Source organism: Solanum pennellii, chromosome 6, assembly GCF_001406875.1.
Source record: "Solanum pennellii chromosome 6, SPENNV200".
Classification (NCBI taxonomy): Eukaryota; Viridiplantae; Streptophyta; class Magnoliopsida; order Solanales; family Solanaceae; genus Solanum; species Solanum pennellii.
In genome coordinates this window covers 3,579,787-3,596,968 of record NC_028642.1, presented here as the reverse complement: position 1 = coordinate 3,596,968, position 17,182 = coordinate 3,579,787, and the positions used below count along the sequence as shown (strand labels likewise).

Sequence of the window (17,182 nt, the reverse complement as noted above, 5' to 3'; positions counted from 1 at the left end):
ATATACTCATTTTGAGGACCCAAAATTATCATGCTTGGTGATGCTCACACTACTCAAGTGGTTGAAAAGGGAGATGTTGAATTGAGTTTTACTTTTGGAAGAGTATTAACTTTAAATGATATATTTTATACTCCTTCCATGAGAAAAAATTTGATGTCTAGTTTTCTTCTTAATAAAACATGCTTTAAACAGATTATTAAATCTGATCAATATGTAATAGTGTAGAATGATATTTTTGTGGGGAAGGGGTATGCATGTGATGGGATGTTTAAGTTGAATGTGAGATGAATAAAACTTCTAATTTTATTTATATGCTTTCTTCTATCAATTTTTGGCATGCTCATTTGTGTCATATTAATGGTCGTTAATGTTGGAATCATGAGCAGTGTAGGATTAATCCCAATAGTTAAAAAGAATTTTTAAAAGTGTGAAGCTTGTAATAAAGCCAAGATCACTAAAAGGACTCATTTTCAAGTTGAAAGAAAAAATGATTTGTTAGAATTAGTTCATACTGATATTTGTGAACTTGGTGGAATTCTAACTCGTGGAGGTAATAGATATTTTATCACTTTCATTGATGATTTTTCTAAGTTAACATATGTTTACTTGATGAAAAATAAAAGTGATGTTTTTGAAAATTTTAAAACTTATCTCGATGAAGTTGAAAATCAGTTTGGAAGAAAAATAAAAAGAATTAGAAGTGATAGAGGTCGTGAATATGAATCAAATGAGTTTAATTCTTTTGTTAGATCATTGGAAATAATTCATGAAACTACTCCTCCTTATTCTACTTCATCTAATGGAGTAGCAGAAAGGAAAAATAGAAATTTGGTTGAATTGACTACTTTCATGCTTATTGAGTCACATGTACCTTTGAATTTTTGGGGTGAAGCTATTTTAACTGCTTATTATGTGTTGAATCGTGTGCCTCATAAAAATCAAAACTGACACCTTTTGAATCGTGAAAAGGTTACAAGCCAAGTTTGGGAAATCTCAAAGTTTGGGGTTGTCTAGCCTTTGTGAGGCTAATGGATCCCAAGATTACAAAGTTGGGTAAGAAAGTTACTACTTGTGCTTTTCTTGATTATGCTTCAAATAGCCTATAGATTTTTTAATCTTGAAGATAATATTGTGATAGAATCAGGTAATGCTATTTTTCATGAAAATAAGTTTCCTTTTGATTCTAAAAATAGTGGGAGTCAAAGGATTGAACAAAATATTTTGTCACTACCTAGTTCTTCTTCTACTTAGAAAAATAAAGACGTTGATGATGCTGAGTTAAGAAGAAGTAAAAGAGTTAGAGTAGAAAAAAATTTTGGTCCTGATTTTTATGTGTTTAATGTTGAAGATGACCCTCTAACTTTGAAAGAAACATTATCTTCACATGATTCTATTTTTTGGAAAGAGGCTATAAATGATGAGATGAAATCACTAATTTCTAATAAAACTTGGAAACTAGTTGATTTACCACCGGGTTGTAAAACTATTGGTTGTAAATGGGTCTTACAAAAAAAGTTGAAACCGGATGGATCTATTGATAAATACAAGGCTAGGCTAGTTGCAAAAGGTTTTAAACAACTAGAAGGCCTAGAATTTTTTGATACTTTTTCTCCGGTAACAAGAATTACATCCATAAGACTTTTAATTGCTATGGCTGCAATTCTTGATTTGCAAATTCATCAAATGGATGTAAAAAGTGCTTTTCTAAATGGAGACCTAAATGAAGAAATTTATATGGATCAACCCGAGTGTTTTGTTGAAGCAGGCCAAGAAAGCAAAGTATGTAAACTTACGAAATCCCTATATGGCTTGAAACAGGCACCAAAGCAATGACATGAAAAGTTTTATTCCTGCATGATTGAAAATGATTTTAAAACAAATGAGTGTGATAAGTGTATATATCATAAGTCTTGGAATAATTCACATGTGATTATTTGCCTATATGTTGATGATTTGTTGATCTTTGGCTCTAACATGAATGTTATTGATGAAGCTAAAAATGTTCTTAGAAGCCATTTTGATATGAAAGATCTTTGTGAGGCAAATTTTATTCTTGGAATAAAAATAACAAGAACATGTGAGGGGATTTTCCTTGACCAGTCACATTATGTTGAGAAAATTTTGAAAAAATATAACTTTCATGATTGCAAGCATGTTGCTACTCCTTTTGATTCAAGTGTTCACTTATTTCCTGTTGAAAGTGAAAATGATGTAATAATCAAAAGGAATATGCTAGTATAATGGAAGTTTGAGATATGTGATTGATTGCACTAGGCTTGATATTGCATATGCAGTAGGAGTACTTGGCAGGTTTACAAGCAAGTCAGGTAATGAACATTGGCATGCTATAACAAGAGTTATGAGATATTCAATTGGAACGAAAAATTGTGGTTTGTTTTGTAAAAAATATCCTGCTGTACTTGAAGGCTTTTGTGATGCAGATTGGAACACTTTGTCAGGTGATTCCTGTTCTACCATTTGTTATGTCTTTACTCTAGGTGGTGGTGTTGTTTGTTGGAGATTGAAAAAGCAAACTATAATTGCTAACTCTATCATGGAGGCTGAACTAATTGCTTTAGCTTCAACTAGTGAGGAAGCGAATTGGTTAAGAGATTTATTATTTCAAATACCTTATTTTGGAAACCAAATCCTCATATTTTAATTCATTGTGATAGCACCGCTGCAATTGGTAGAGTTCAAAACCGTTATTACGACGGTAAATCCAGACCTATAAGGAGGAAACACAGTAATGTAAGATCATATTTGACAAATGGTACCATTAATGTTGATTATGTCAAATCATGTGCAATTTTGCAGATCCTCTTACTAAGGCCTTAACAAGAGAAAAGGTCTGGAGCACATCGAGAGGGATAAGATTGAAGCCTACAAATCCTTCAGTCATACATGAGGAAATCCAACCTGGGGACTAGAGATCCTATAACCAGGTTCAAAGGGAAAAACTAATCATGTTATGACTTGTTATGAAAAATGCACTATCTTATTTTGTGAAGGTTGAGTTGGTAAAACTCTTAATGAATGTCTGTAGCCCGTATGGGTGGAGTGTTAAGCTTACAGGAGCACTCTCGACAGATTTCACCTATGTGATGTGTGGAAGTAGGTCGCTTTCTATGAGAATTAGACTTATTCTCAAAAGCACTCATGAAACCAGGATAACACATCGCCATAACGTGTTGACTTTAAAGCTCATGTCAACGCCTTGATTAATATGTGTGAGCATTGATATTTTATTTCCCTTAAGCAGTCATAGTTCAAGTCTGAGACCACTACGACTCTGGAGTAAAACTTACTGTTTCACTAAGTGAAGGTTCAATGTAGAGCACACCTTCATTATGCAGGATAGTCTTCCTTCAGCTGATATACTCTCTTGATTAATATTAAAATGAGTGGGGGATTGTTGGTTAGCATTTTAATATTAATATTTAATATATTAATTTGTTTTATATTGGAGTTATAAAAATGCTGAAACATTCAACAAATGGTGGGCAGTTTTGGTAAACATGTAATGGCTTTACTTTTGGCTTTATTGGCTGAATTCATTTTGAGAATAAACGTTCCAATGAACGTTGGAAATGACAAGTTCTTCAGCAACCATTTGCACTGGTTATCCCTCACCTTTATTTCATTCTTTATTCCTCAATTATTCTTTGTAACCTATGTAGCATATGTAACTCTTAAGGTCATTATCTTCACTATTTACTACACCATTTATCTTCCTATTCGTTGCTAGGAAGACTTCTTGTAATATAAATAGTGATGGTCTTCCTTTGATTTGTACACACAACATACAAGAGAAAATATAGAGTGAAATAATTAGTCAAAAAAGAAAGTTCTTATTAGTTGAAGGGAGGTGTTCTTTTTTGTGGAGCTTTGGACTCAACTCTTGTCCAGAGTTGTTGAGTTATATTTTATGAAGGGTATTGTATCCTGGAGGGGACAAGTCAAAGAGGACTACTACTGGCCCGGTGAAAATATTTGTTGCAATGGGCTTGAATCTCCTTAAAGAGAGTGAGATATTCACGCCTCAACCTGAAAATATTTATTTCTTCATTTTATTTTCAATTGTAATCTTATAATTTTATGATAGTGTATATTTTTTCACTAACATTTATAGTCATATAACAGAGAGTCCAGAAGACTAAAAAGAATTCTAAACTTCCAGTAAGATTAAAATAATACAATTGTTGAAAAGTCTTGCTTATATCATTTTCATCACTAATATACTCCAATAAAATTGGTCTATGATTATGAAAATTGCTAAGTTGTCATTTTCTTGACCACTAAATATTAATTTAAAATCTGGATAAAATATTAGCTACAAGTGCAGTATAGTGGGTTTGAATTCAAAAAACAAACTTTAATTTATTTATATATAAAACAATAATAATAATAGAAAATTCAACCATTCACACACAAGTTGTAGAAGAAACAGTCACGTATCCAACCATCGAAGTTTCTTCATTGATTGATTCTATTCCCTCCATGGCCCATGCCTTTTTGCTCAACCACAACAATTAACAATTTAATGAAAAATATATAATTTTTCAAATTTATATCAAGGCTCTGCAAAATTAAATAAAGTTATAAGAACATATATATTTAGTTTTTCTACATTATATAGTTTGTTGATTAAAAAAATATGCATCAAATAAACTAAGCTATTACAATTTACTTGAAAATGACATAATATTAAGAATAAGATAATACTTCGTTTTTCGACAGTCAAAAAATTGAAATTTGATCATAAATTTGGTTATGAAATCTTCAAATTTTCTAAAATGAAATTTATATATTTGTAAACTACGTAAAAATATTATAAATCATAATAATTGACAATTCAAAATATTTAAAAAAGATTTACAGTTAAAGATAAATTAATTTAAAACTCAAATTTTAAATTAATACAAAAGAATATAATAAAGAATAATTTTAGCTCACTAACGCAATATAAAATAATTAATTTTATCTCACTTTCTACTTTCTACATCGAATAAATAAAATATAATAAGCCCATCACTGATCATTTTTTTTTGGACAAATGATAAAAATAAAAGAAATAGCTAATTAGTACTATATGAATAAACTAATCCAGATTAATACTTAAAACAAAATTGTAAGCGCCCCTACTCTACGACTTTTATTTAACCGGCGGTTCCCCACCGGCGGTCACAGTCACTGCTTCTTATATATATATCAAAAAGTTGAAGCCAAATTCAAACAAAATTTAGTCTTTGCACACCAAAAAGTTTCACAGAAAACCCCTCTTCATACTTTCATTTCTAACCTGTTAATTTCAAGAAGAAGACGAATTTAGTTTACTGTTTGTTTTGTGATATAAAAAGTAGTGGACTTTTATCATGGTAGCTGGAGCTGAAGTTATGGTACCAGTACAACAGACCATCACTGTTTTGGATGTCCCCTGTTGTTCTGATGTGGTGGGTTAGTTTACTCTCTTATTTCGTTGTCTTCTTTACGTTTTCAGGGATACCCATCTTTTGGGTATAACAGATTTTACTTGTTTCATGTCATAACAAGTTCTGTGCTTTTTATTGAAGATTGAAGATTTGATCTTATAAGGAACAAAATTTAACATTAGTACAACTTTCAATACTTATTCATCTCATAAATGCTTATAGATTGTTATGAAACGGAAACCCATATAGGGAAACAATAAAACATTTTTGGCTAGTGTTAACTCTAGGGGTGTTTGGCCATGAAAATTGGGAGAAGTTGAAAAGAGTAGTTTTTGTTTTCAAGTTCTGTTTTGTGTGGCCATGTGGAGTTGTTTTTGAATTTTTTTGAATATTTTGAAGTGAAAAAAAACTTTTTGGTGTTCTTCCGGAATTTTACAGTCAAAACATGTTTTCCAGAGTCGACTCTATTAGGATAAAAGTAAAGTTTCATTGACAAACAGCCCGTTAAGCTCAATAGCTGCAGTTAACTAGATTTTAGGAAGGAACTGTTGTTCCTAAGGGTGATATGGTGTGATTGTTGTAAATCATATCAATTGTGGTTTACCTGTTTTCATTTATGACTAACTTTGGACCCCTCTCATAGTAGCATAAGAGTCGTTTCATGAGCAGAAAAAGGTATAGGGTGTGACCGAAGGAGAACAGTAGAAAGGGGAGGCGTTCGTTGTGTGTAGTGTTACTATTATGTTCAGGTTATTAGTGTAAGCTAGAATAACTACCCAAGTTTTACTATAGGTATTAATTATGATGTGCTATTGATAAGTATAGTTAACAGTATATGTCAGGTGCTTCATTAAAAAAGTTTCCACTTTCCAGTGGATTTGGTGGATGGCAACTATACAGCATAAAATGTTTCTTGCTGTTCAAAGAAAACATTCCTCTAGGTGTTAATTGGGCAAATAATTATCCGGTTTTGTACAAAGGGGATCATGGGGGATTATAGTAAAACAGACAATTTATGCTTAAAATGTGCCTCTTGAAGCTCCTTGAAACTGTAAGTAGGCCAAGCAGTTACGTGACTCTTGTATAAGGGAACCCCTTTAAGTGTTTATTTGTGTGCTAATCAATATGTGCTTCAATGCAGTTCGTAAGGTGTCTATGTGTTAATAAACATATTCATTAGGCAAGCAGTAGCTTGATTCTCTATTAAGTGGAGTTACCTTCTTTTCAAAACAGGAAAAATGTGCTTACACATAGTTTGTAGAGCTCGCTTTGCATGGATATCAATTTTTTCTCTTTATTTCCTTCGAACTATTCATGGAAATATTCTCATTCTCTTAGTTCTGTCTGTGGCTCTGTAAGGTTGTCTTTTCACAAAGTTGTGATGATACAAGTCCACTAAAACATTAATTCTTGGGCTTGCAATTGGGTCATACTTGGTTTCGGAATGGAAAATAGTTGTCATGGAATTCTCAAGACATTGACAACAATTTTTTTTCCACACTTATGGCATCTTTATTATTGAAACGTAGTGAGGGTTTCATAGGAAGAGGGAAAAAGTATAGGATCTTTACAATAAGATGGTCATAGCATTTAAATATCTAGTGTTATTTGATAATTCTGTAACAGCTGAAGCCACCAAAAATGTTTAATTAAAATACTGTGTATATCACACATTTGGGGACTGGAGTACAGAGTTGCTGATACATGTCTCTTTGGAACCAAGGGGTGGCGAAGTTTTTTTTTTTTAAAATTGTGACAGATTACCTGCTGTTACGGAAGATGGAGAAGGTCGTTTCTCCTACACTTATTCATCTTTTCTGTTCTAATTTTACCTTTGCTTATGAACCAGGCCATGTCATATCGCCGTTTTCGTTATTCCACAATTTTCATGCTAATGTGTACATTATATTAGTGCCTGTTATTGAACTATATCTTTTCATCTGGGTACTGATGTATCTTTATCAAATCATTATTTCAGGTTTCTAATTCACCAGATAATACAATTTTGCAATTTGTTCCTAGCATTCGCTCAGGTAGCTTTGCAGATATTGGCCCACGGAGGTTCATGGAAGATGAGCATATAAGGATAGATGATCTTTCTGCACATCAAGGCTCCCTCGTCAGGTTCCCTAAGCCTTGTGCCTTCTATGGGGTAGTTATCAATTCTGGAACATGTTATATATGGTCATTGGAGGGCTGGTCTAATTGATTCGTGTTTTCATTATCTTATAGGTGTTTGATGGTCATGGAGGACCTGAGGCAGCAGCTTATGTGAGGAAGCATGTACTCCGATTCCTTTTTGAGGAAACCAATTTCCCTCAGACATCAAAAGTTGATGACACATTTTTAAAAGAGGTGAAAAATTCTGTAAGAGAAGGGTTTCTTCTCGCTGACCTTGCTTTGGCTGATGAGTGTAGTGTGAGTAGTTCTTCTGGAACTACTGCACTGACAGTGCTGATATTGGGAAGGTAAAGTTTTGATTCTTTTGTATGTATGTGAAAATGCTTCTCCTTTCTGTACAAAATTGGTCATGCTCATGGTAAGAAGTGGATGTACTATTTAGGTTACGGGTTTATTGAACCCAATAACTTTGGCTTGGACTCGTATATGTGTTAAAAAGATTCACTAAAAAAATACAAATAATTGGTTTTGGATCCAGTAAATTGAATGAGTTGCAATAGAATTTTGAACTCGAACTCGTAATGTTCAAATCCTCTGCTAATTGTCATGATTGCGTTTAAATCTTACTAACCCTGTTATATGCTCAATTCTATTTCTTGGCACTCTGTGGACGCATCATATGGTTTTCAATTCTCTAAGCGGATGGTATAAGTTATTCATTCTTTACTCAAGTATGTTGCTCGATGGATGAGCATCAAACCTGTCTTTATTTTTTAATCCTTCAGAAGTGCATTTCCAAGTATCTAAGCATAGACGACTGTATAACTCAAGAACAGGGAGGGAGGGCTATAGGAGTTGATTCTATTTTTATGGATTTTTTGAAAGGCCTTTTTAGTTTTTACTGTATTCTTGTAAACTAAAGTGGTACTCGGTCCTGTTGCAGGCTTTTAATGGTGGCGAATGTGGGAGACTGTCGTGCAGTCCTTTGCCACAAGGGAGAGGCAGTTAATATGTCTCAAGACCATAGACCTAATTGTGCATCGGAGAGAAGACGTGTTGAAGAGTTGGGTGGATTTATTGATGATGGCTATCTCAATGGTGTCCTGTCAGTGACTAGGGCATTGGGGGACTGGGACATGAAGCTGCCTCGTGGCTCTGCCTCTTCTCTGATTGCGGAGCCTGAATTCCGACAGATCATCTTGACAGAGGATGATGAATTCCTTATAATTGGTTGTGACGGGATCTGGGATGTTATGTCAAGTCAACAAGCCGTTAATCTTGTACGTCGTGGTCTGAGACGGCATGATGATCCTGAACAGTGTGCCAAAGACCTTGTCATGGAGGCCCTGCGTCTCAGTACCTTCGACAATCTTACTGTGGTAATTGTGTGCTTAGCTTCCCTTGATCATCCAGAACCATCACAGTCACGACAAAGGCGTTTAAGATGCTGCAGCTTCTCAGCAGAAGCCTTGTGCAGCTTACAGAGTTGGTTGGACAACAGTGGAAGCCGTTGAGTTTAGAGGATTCTTCCTCTGTGGTTCGTTCCAATGCTTTTTTCTTTCTTTCTGCTCTTTTTAGGTGGGTTTTCTGTTCATGCAATTGAAGAGGATGTGCTCAGTTTGATGGTTTTTTGTTGTATCGGAATTCTCGGGTATCTCATTTTATTAGCTGTACATAACAGACTGATTTCGAACTTTACTCAATTCGCCATTGAAACATTATTGTTCTGGTCCGTTCAGTGTACATATGATCGATCATTCAATATGAATGTTTCTCTCTTTAAAGGAAGAAATAGTTGTTATTGGTCATTAATTTAGCATTGCAGTTATTCTATCAGCAGATGGCTCCTACTGTTCTTAATTTTTCTATTGAAACAACATATGGTTAGTTACATATTGTTTTGAGTACTGTCTCTATAGTTGTCAAGTCATAGCTACCAGTCGTACGAAGCTATGAAATGAGACAACAGAGCTAGCGACTGTACCACCAGATAGTCTTCTTCCTCCTCCAGTACTTCCTGACTCGAAGGTAAGTTAAATTTCACTCATCAGATGATGATGCTAATAGAGTGGTATGATTTTGTTTGTTTTGTTATAGTAGGTATTTCGACGTTTACCTACTCTGCTGCAAGAAATGTTACCAAACACTTGACGGAGACCAAGGAGCAATCAGCTTTTGGAGTTACCAGCTGCTGCAAATTTCATGCCAGGTTTGTCCATAAGCAACTAATTCTCTGTGTCGTGATGAGAAGGAGAGCCTTTCACGTACTTGGTAAAGTTCTTGTCATATAATCAGAACTCAGCTTCTTGCATAAATGCAGGGTGACTCTGTACAATAGACTCCTGTGCTACGACCCTTTTCTGAACCCCATGTATCATCATCAAATTTCGTGCTTATATATGCGCGGATCAGTGATTCTTACAGACATAGTCTTTTGGTTCATTATACTACCCTTCTCCTCTAATTCACATCTTCACCTAGACCTGTTATTTACATTAGTATATGTTTCTTTCCTAGCTCCCTCAACAACAGCCTGGTATAATTAACACACACATGCACTATGCATACGTAAAATTACGCACCTTCGTGGTGTTTGGTGACTGATTATCTCAGAAAATCACTTTTCTTTGTCTTTTTCGATACAAAAAGTGATTTTATGAGTATATTATTAGTTGAGTGGCACTATCTGAGAAATCAACGTAGCACTTCAATTTGCAGTCATTTCATTTTATTTTTTTTTGGAACTTTCAACACCATGGGCTCCTCTTTGGTAAATAAAAAAAGGTAGACCTTACTATAAATTTTGTACATTTTTATGTCCAACTTCACTGAATATGAGTTATTGTTCACGTGGTGGGACAGGTACTTTTGCTTGGCTCTGTTTCACCTGCTTTGCAAATGCAATCTATTGGTTCTTTGTGACTTTCAAAAATTCAAGGAAGTTTATTTATACGACTTCGGAGATTAAAAGGTATAAATATTAACAAAAATTTTAAAATGGTATATAAAATTTTATATTAATCAAAACGATAAAATTGCTGGAACAACAACGATTTACTTCACCGGGAAAAAGCAAAAACGCTGCTACTGCAGCGATTTTGCAAAATGTGATTTTTTTAAAAAAAAATTCAAATTGCTATCTAGGCAGTCGATTTTCAATTTTTTTTTAGCTTTTCAATTTTTTTAATTTTTTTTTTATTTCTATTTTTAAAAAAAAAAAAAATCTGGAAAACCCAATTGAGGTGGGAAAAGTATCAATAAGAGCAGCAGTAGCGCCAAGCAAGAGAAAAAGCTCTCCATATGAAATTCCTAGCATCTCTTCTTTATTTTCTTTTTCACTTTGTTTCAGTCATATGTTCGAAGACCACCGCGATAAAAGATTGTAAATCAATGACTCTTATCGGAAATTTGATCGGAAAAGTAGTCCGACAGCTGGGGCCGGGCGGCACTGGAAACGAAGAAGGAAAGAAGAAAATTGAAAGCGATCAACCGTCTTAAATTAAAAAAAAAAAATTTAAAAAAATTGCTGTCTAGGCACCGATTTGAATTTTTTTTTTTTAAAAAAAATGAAAATCGTTGTCTAGGTAGTGTTAGTGAAAAAACTTACAAGATAATAAAATTGCAAAATTACAATTGAAAATAAAATGAAGAAATTAATCTCTTCAGGCTGAGGCGCGGATATTTCGCTCTCTTTAAGGAGATTCAAGCCCACTGCAGTAAATGTTTTCACCGGTCCAACAGTATTCCTCTTTGACTTGTCCCCTCCAGGATACAACAGCTTCACAAAGTATAACTCAACAACTCTGGACAAGAGTTGAGTCCAAAGCTCCACAAAAAAGAACACCTTCCTTCAACTAATAAGAACTCTTTTTTAGACTAACTCTTTCACTCTTTGTTTTCTCTTGTGTTTTGTGTGTGTCTAAAACCAAATGAAGACCACCACTATTTATACTACAAGAAGTCTTCCTAGCAATGAATAAGAAGATAATGGAGGTAGTAAATAGTGAAGATAATGGCCTTAGGAGTTTCATAGGTTACAATAGGAGTTACATAGGTTACAGTAGGAGTTACATAGGTTACAAAGAGTAATGGAGGGATTAAGAATGAAATAAAGTGATGGCATTACATGGCTACCAAGTCAAAGATGAATAGCATGATTAAATTGGTAGTTTAAAACACAAATGCCTACCAATGGTCATTCTTATAACTCCAAAATAAAGCAATTTAATATGTTAAATATTAATATTAAAATGCTAATAACCTAACAGGTAGAGATTTGAATTTTTTTTAAAAAAAAAATCACATTTTGCAAAATCGCTGCAGTAGCAGCGATTTTGTTTTTTCCGGTGAAGTAAATCGCTGTTGTTCCAGCGATTTTGCCGTTTTGATTAATATAAAATTTTATATACCATTTTAGAATTTTTGTTAATATTTTATACCTTTAGGCTCCGAACTCTTATTTATATAGTTACTAGTTTTTGGATATGTGTTCGTTTCAAGTAAATTAGTAATATTAATGTTTTAAAATAATATAGTTAGTATTTATAATGAGTTATACTATATTTGAAGGACGAAAATACGAACTCTCAAATTGATGATATTGGAACCTAAGTGACTAGATAATTTATAGAGTTCTTGAAAAAATTAAGATCATGACTTTTTTATTATAGATTTATATCATGTAAGTTGAATTTGTTTGATTGTTTCCTCATAAATATCGTGCATTTTTCTTTAGTAAAAGGTATATTGTTAAAGTTATAGCCAATTTAATCTTACATTCCTATAATGATAATTATTTTTGGGACAACTTTTTGAACTAAGGAGACAATGAAGTAGGTTAGTTAGTTTGATTAACTATTTAAACTTTCACCTTATTGGTGATGGTTTGATTTTTCACTTTGTAATTTCCTTATCACTATTTTTTATTTTGGAAAGAAAAAAAGAAAAGCTAAAGCGAAAATCAAAATAAACAGGAGAAAAATATGTGCGAAGAAAAAATAAATGTAAGTTAGGCAAACATAGTGTATTAATGATAAAAAGGTCATTTTCAATCGGCATACCAAATTTTAAACTAATTATAATTCTATCAAATAAATTCAAAAAAACATCAACATGTTTCTTACGGGAAAGATATAGTAGCTAATTATTACATAACTAATACNATTGATATTCAAAGATAACTTTTAGAACGCAATGTGATCATTATGAGTTTTGGGTAATATTGTTTANCGTATATAAAATAATATATAAATTCATTCATAACTAATTTTTATATTATTAAATATCCATCTAACTCTAATCAATTATCAGTCGATTTGTACTTTTCAAATAATTTATTATAAAACAAACATTAACACCCAAAACGATTTTTAAATTGGCATAATACATATATTGGATCCTAAACTTGGCTTCAAATTTTAACTTTGACCTCAAACTTTCATAGTGCACAAATAGGCATTTTAACTATACCATCTTTCAATAATAAACACGCGATTCCTACCTGGTAAAATGCGTGAAATGCACGCATTCTGCGCGAGTGAGGGGTAATTTTCGAGGCCCACAAAGGTTAAAAAATGTTGAAATGACAATTCTACCCTTAATAAATCTCTTTTATATTAATTAAAATTAATTTTAATTTTTTTTAGTTTCAAAATGACATTTAAGATATTTTTTTTTAAAAAAAAAGACATGTAAAATGTTTAGTTAGTTGACAGCCACTGATTGATTCACTAATACACGTGGGAGCGTTTGCATTTCACGCACTTTGGCTCCAAAAATCGCGTGTTTATTTATTGAAAGATGGGATAGTTAAAGTGCCTATTTGTACACTATGAAAGTTTAAGATCAAAGTTAAAATTTGAAACCAAATTTAAGATCCAATATATGTATTATGCCTTTTAAATTCATAGACGGCTAAACCAAAACTCTACCAAGAAAAATTCGAATACTATCCCGTTGAAAATGTTTATTTTTTCTTTTTCATCATTTTAAAAATAAATTATTATTTTTATAATAAATTTTTATATCATATTTTGTTTTTAATATTAACTATTACTTACTTTTTAAATTATTTTATAAGAAACATATATAATATCTATATTAGTTACTATTATTTTGAGCAGCTTGATGCATTAAAATTCTCGTTATAAATAATCAATGAAATAGCCCGACTATATAAGTTATTATATCCAACTTTATCTTATATTTACGTGGTTCGTGAAAGAGTCCGATCACAAGAATCTATTATACGCAGTTTTATTTTATATTTCTGAGAGTGGCTATTTTCAAAAGCTTGAGTTTCAGAAATGGCAACTACCAACCAATCTTGTTAATTTTTCCATGGCCTGTCTACTCTACTAGCTCTGTTCTACTTGTATTTTCCATCAACTAAAACAAAGAGAGAAACAGAGATGTCTGCCTTGGGTTTAGACTACTGGCTTCAATGGCAAGTCTTTGTTTGTGCTCTAATCTTCATCATACCAACAACAATCGCATTAAGATTCATCATCAACAAGCGGAGAAAAGAAAACGAACCTATTATTATAAAGTCGACTGATCTGTGGATCCCCTGTTGGAGAAATCTCCATCCTATTTGGCTTCTCAGCTTTAGAGCTTCCGCTTCTGTTGCTATGGCTTTTATGCTTTATCAGACTGTTGTTAACTTACGATTCTTCGTCTTCCTATTCTACACACAGTACTTCTTCCTTCTCTAGTTTATTTGTTTAAAATTCAGTAGAAATTACTAATTCTCAACTGATCCGATATTCTAAATTGTTTTTCAGATGGACATTTTCTTTAGTTGGGATCTATTTTGCGGTATTAATCTTACAGCTGATTGTTTTTGTCTTCTCCTATTTTTCAAGTGATTTAAAGCTGATGATTATGTGTTGGTTGCAGCTGGGAACTTTTATATCGGCCCGGGGATGCTGGTTGTATACAACGAATCCCCTTTCTCAGCGCGGAGAAACAGATAAATTTCTTAAAACAGCTGCTCAACAGAATAACTCTGAGCAACAGCTTGGATTTTTGGAAAATTTGATGCTAATTATTTATCAGGTTAGCATCCGAAAATGTCAAATTTGGATGTTTTTAACAAATTTTCCTAGCTCTGAGAAGTTGGGGGAGCTTAACTTGTTCAGCAAGTTTGAAAGGGAGGATTTGTCTTGATGGTGAATGGACTAAATGAATTTGTCTGCCTAATCGCAATAACAACTATTAATTCAGCAATCACAGCAAGAAAACAATAGCTCTTAGAGTCTGTAAAAGTCTCATATTGATTGGGGAATCGATTGGTGGCCTTGGGCAACCCTCCTGTCATAAGCTAGCTTTTGAGGTTGAGTTAGACCCATATCAATCTTTATATGGTATCAGAGTGAGGTTCATTTCTGTTTGGACTCCCGGTTCACGCTCCTGGGCGTGAAGGGGGTGTTAGAGTGGGTAAAAACCTTACATTGGTTGGTACTCTCCTTATATGAACTTGGGCAATCCTCCATCTTTACAATATCTATAACATGTTTTCATTTGATCAGCTTATATGAATTTGCTATTACAACTTTTGACTCGAGTTTATTGTTTTGTTTTTCCTACAGATTTGTGCAGGTGCTGTTATGCTGACAGATATTGTCTTTTGGTGTCTATTGCTCCCATTTATGACGGGTGAAAATTTTAAGCTCACCCTGGTGAGTTCATCTTTCCATGTCAAAAGTTCACTATAACAGTTTGCATCATGTTCCATCTAGGATAGTCTGGATTATGTACCGAATCGTTGTTAATAGTAATCAGAGATCAAAGGAGTTTGATAAACTCACCAAGCTCCCGCAGAACACTTAAAAAAGTGTGTGATGATAGTCCTTTCTACTCATTGAAGACCCTACGCCATTCATTAAGCCAGAAAAAGACGGGGAAGGTCATAAAGAGGGTGGGGAGAAACAGGAAAGGACAGGTGAATTCAGCTACGAAAATGGCATTTGCATGAGAAAGTTTGGATGACCACAATGCTTTTGTTCCTCAGCGTCCTTAAGGAACATATTTGTTCTCATCTTAGAACATCGAGCATAGTTACTAGCTAATTGTGATCTAACCTTCTAATCAGCTAAGAGTAAGGAAACAAGTTGATCTCCCTTCTAAAATCTTACAGAAGAACTTGTGATTATTGCTCTTAAACAGTGAAGAGAGGGAGAAATCGTGATGGTGGAATAAGAATCCATTTCTTTCTTAGCTCAATATGTAACTTTACAAAGTGAAAGCAAAAGGAACTCTACTAGTTATTCTAATCGTTGAAATTGCAGTTTATCTACTCAACTAGTTGTTGTAACTGTGAACTTTTGTTGTCATGGCAGCTGATTGGATTAATGCACTCTGTAAATGCTGTATTTCTTCTTCTTGATTCAGTCCTGAGCAATCTTGTAAGTGCAACAGTTTCTCCCATCCCTAACTCCAATAAATTTTTCGGAGTTCCTTACAATGCTTGCTATAAGTAGTCAAATTCTGTAAGCCTAATATGAGACAACTGTTTTGTGTTTCAGCAATTTACTTGGTTTGGTATCACATATTTTATACTATGGAGCTGTTCTTATATTGTTTTCCAGTGGAGTCTACATGTGTGCTGCTTATCTTGGTAAATAGATACACCCATCATACGTGTGTTTTCATGTGTAAAAGACATATGTATATCGTCTATGGTTCAAAGAGTTGCGCTGTTGTGCAGGTGGCCGTATCCTTTCTTGGAACTTAACACTCCATGGGCACCATTGTGGTAATAACATGCTATCTATGTTCACCTTCTCTACTTCTTTACGATTTGAATACATCCTAAAACGGGCAGTTGGTTTCAGGTATTTTGGCATGGCTCTGGTTCACATCCCCTGTTATGGACTATACGCGTTGCTTATCAAAGCAAAAGACCAAATATTCTCAAGATTGTTTCCACAGGCATTTCTTAGGTCGTATTACTGAGCCTCCTGTTGTTTATAGAAAGAGTCATGTTCAATTTCTAAAACTTCAAGAATGTAGTTCTTGGTTATATAGGAGTACTGTAGGATAAACGGTCACACATGGTTTAGACCAATGGTGTTCACTATTCACTATTATGTATCGAAACAGAAGTATTTTACTTATTTTTCGATAAAGGATGTTCAAATGACTCTATGTGGATATATAACGCATGTGGCAAACATGCCCCTCAAAAATGCGCCTTTGTTTTTTGCTAACGTATCGTATCGTCCCTCTGATGGCAGTGGCGTTGAGATTGCAATGGAGAAGAAGCATACTTGAGGTGAGGAAGACTATAATGAAGAAACAAGAATTCAAGGTAGTAGTTGTTGTTGTATGTATAAAATAAATGAAAATTGTAATTGTTTTCCTCAGTTACACGAAATATCAAATAAAACTTCTACACAAATGGTGCCTCTTTTGGCTGCCATGAGATTGCCCATAAGCATTGCTCATTTTCAGGGTTACTGTTAAACAAGCTAACCTCCTTTCTTTTGAATACATTTTTAAGATTTTTAAATTTCCAATTAAAATTATATCAAATGTATAAAATTATTCTTTAATCTTATGACCTTAAATATGTCACATAAAAAGCTGAACTTATTAGATTATATATAAAGGGGGGGGGGGGGGGCTAA

At 33.5% G+C, this 17,182-nt stretch overlaps 2 protein-coding genes across 3 annotated transcripts; both read left to right on the top strand.

The window, feature by feature from the left end:
• Window positions 1-5,144: 5,144 nt before the first annotated feature.
• Window positions 5,145-9,365, top strand: LOC107021583 (probable protein phosphatase 2C 47). 2 transcript variants are annotated; one of them, XM_015222272.2, is made up of 4 exons: window positions 5,145-5,453; window positions 7,411-7,584; window positions 7,665-7,900; window positions 8,497-9,365. In XM_015222272.2, the coding sequence occupies exons 1-4, from the start codon at window positions 5,376-5,378 to the stop codon at window positions 9,065-9,067; spliced, it is 1,059 nt and encodes a 352-aa protein (XP_015077758.1). In that variant the 5' UTR covers window positions 5,145-5,375; the 3' UTR covers window positions 9,068-9,365. The 2 variants fall into 2 exon arrangements, with proteins under 2 accessions (XP_015077758.1, XP_015077759.1); XM_015222273.2 differs by having other exon boundaries at window positions 5,164-5,457.
• A 4,345-nt stretch (window positions 9,366-13,710) lies between these two features.
• LOC107021216 lies at window positions 13,711-16,989 on the top strand. Its single transcript, XM_015221827.2, has 9 exons — window positions 13,711-14,247; window positions 14,336-14,369; window positions 14,451-14,609; window positions 15,143-15,232; window positions 15,893-15,958; window positions 16,079-16,170; window positions 16,261-16,308; window positions 16,388-16,495; window positions 16,790-16,989. The coding sequence occupies exons 1-9, from the start codon at window positions 13,964-13,966 to the stop codon at window positions 16,824-16,826; spliced, it is 918 nt and encodes a 305-aa protein (XP_015077313.1). The 5' UTR covers window positions 13,711-13,963; the 3' UTR covers window positions 16,827-16,989.
• Window positions 16,990-17,182: the final 193 nt, after the last annotated feature.

Excerpts from the sequence above, each read along its gene's own strand:
- LOC107021583 (XM_015222272.2), top strand. The coding sequence starts at position 5,376 with ATGGTAGCTGGAGCTGAAGTTATGGTACCAGTACAACAGACCATCACT. Across the intron at positions 5,454-7,410 it reads TCCCCTGTTGTTCTGATGTG|GTTTCTAATTCACCAGATAA; the intron begins GTGGGTTAGTTT and ends TCATTATTTCAG. Across the intron at positions 7,585-7,664 it reads AGCCTTGTGCCTTCTATGGG|GTGTTTGATGGTCATGGAGG; the intron begins GTAGTTATCAAT and ends ATTATCTTATAG.
- LOC107021216 (XM_015221827.2), top strand. The coding sequence starts at position 13,964 with ATGTCTGCCTTGGGTTTAGACTACTGGCTTCAATGGCAAGTCTTTGTT. Across the intron at positions 15,233-15,892 it reads AAAATTTTAAGCTCACCCTG|CTGATTGGATTAATGCACTC; the intron begins GTGAGTTCATCT and ends TTGTCATGGCAG. Across the intron at positions 16,309-16,387 it reads ACTCCATGGGCACCATTGTG|GTATTTTGGCATGGCTCTGG; the intron begins GTAATAACATGC and ends AGTTGGTTTCAG.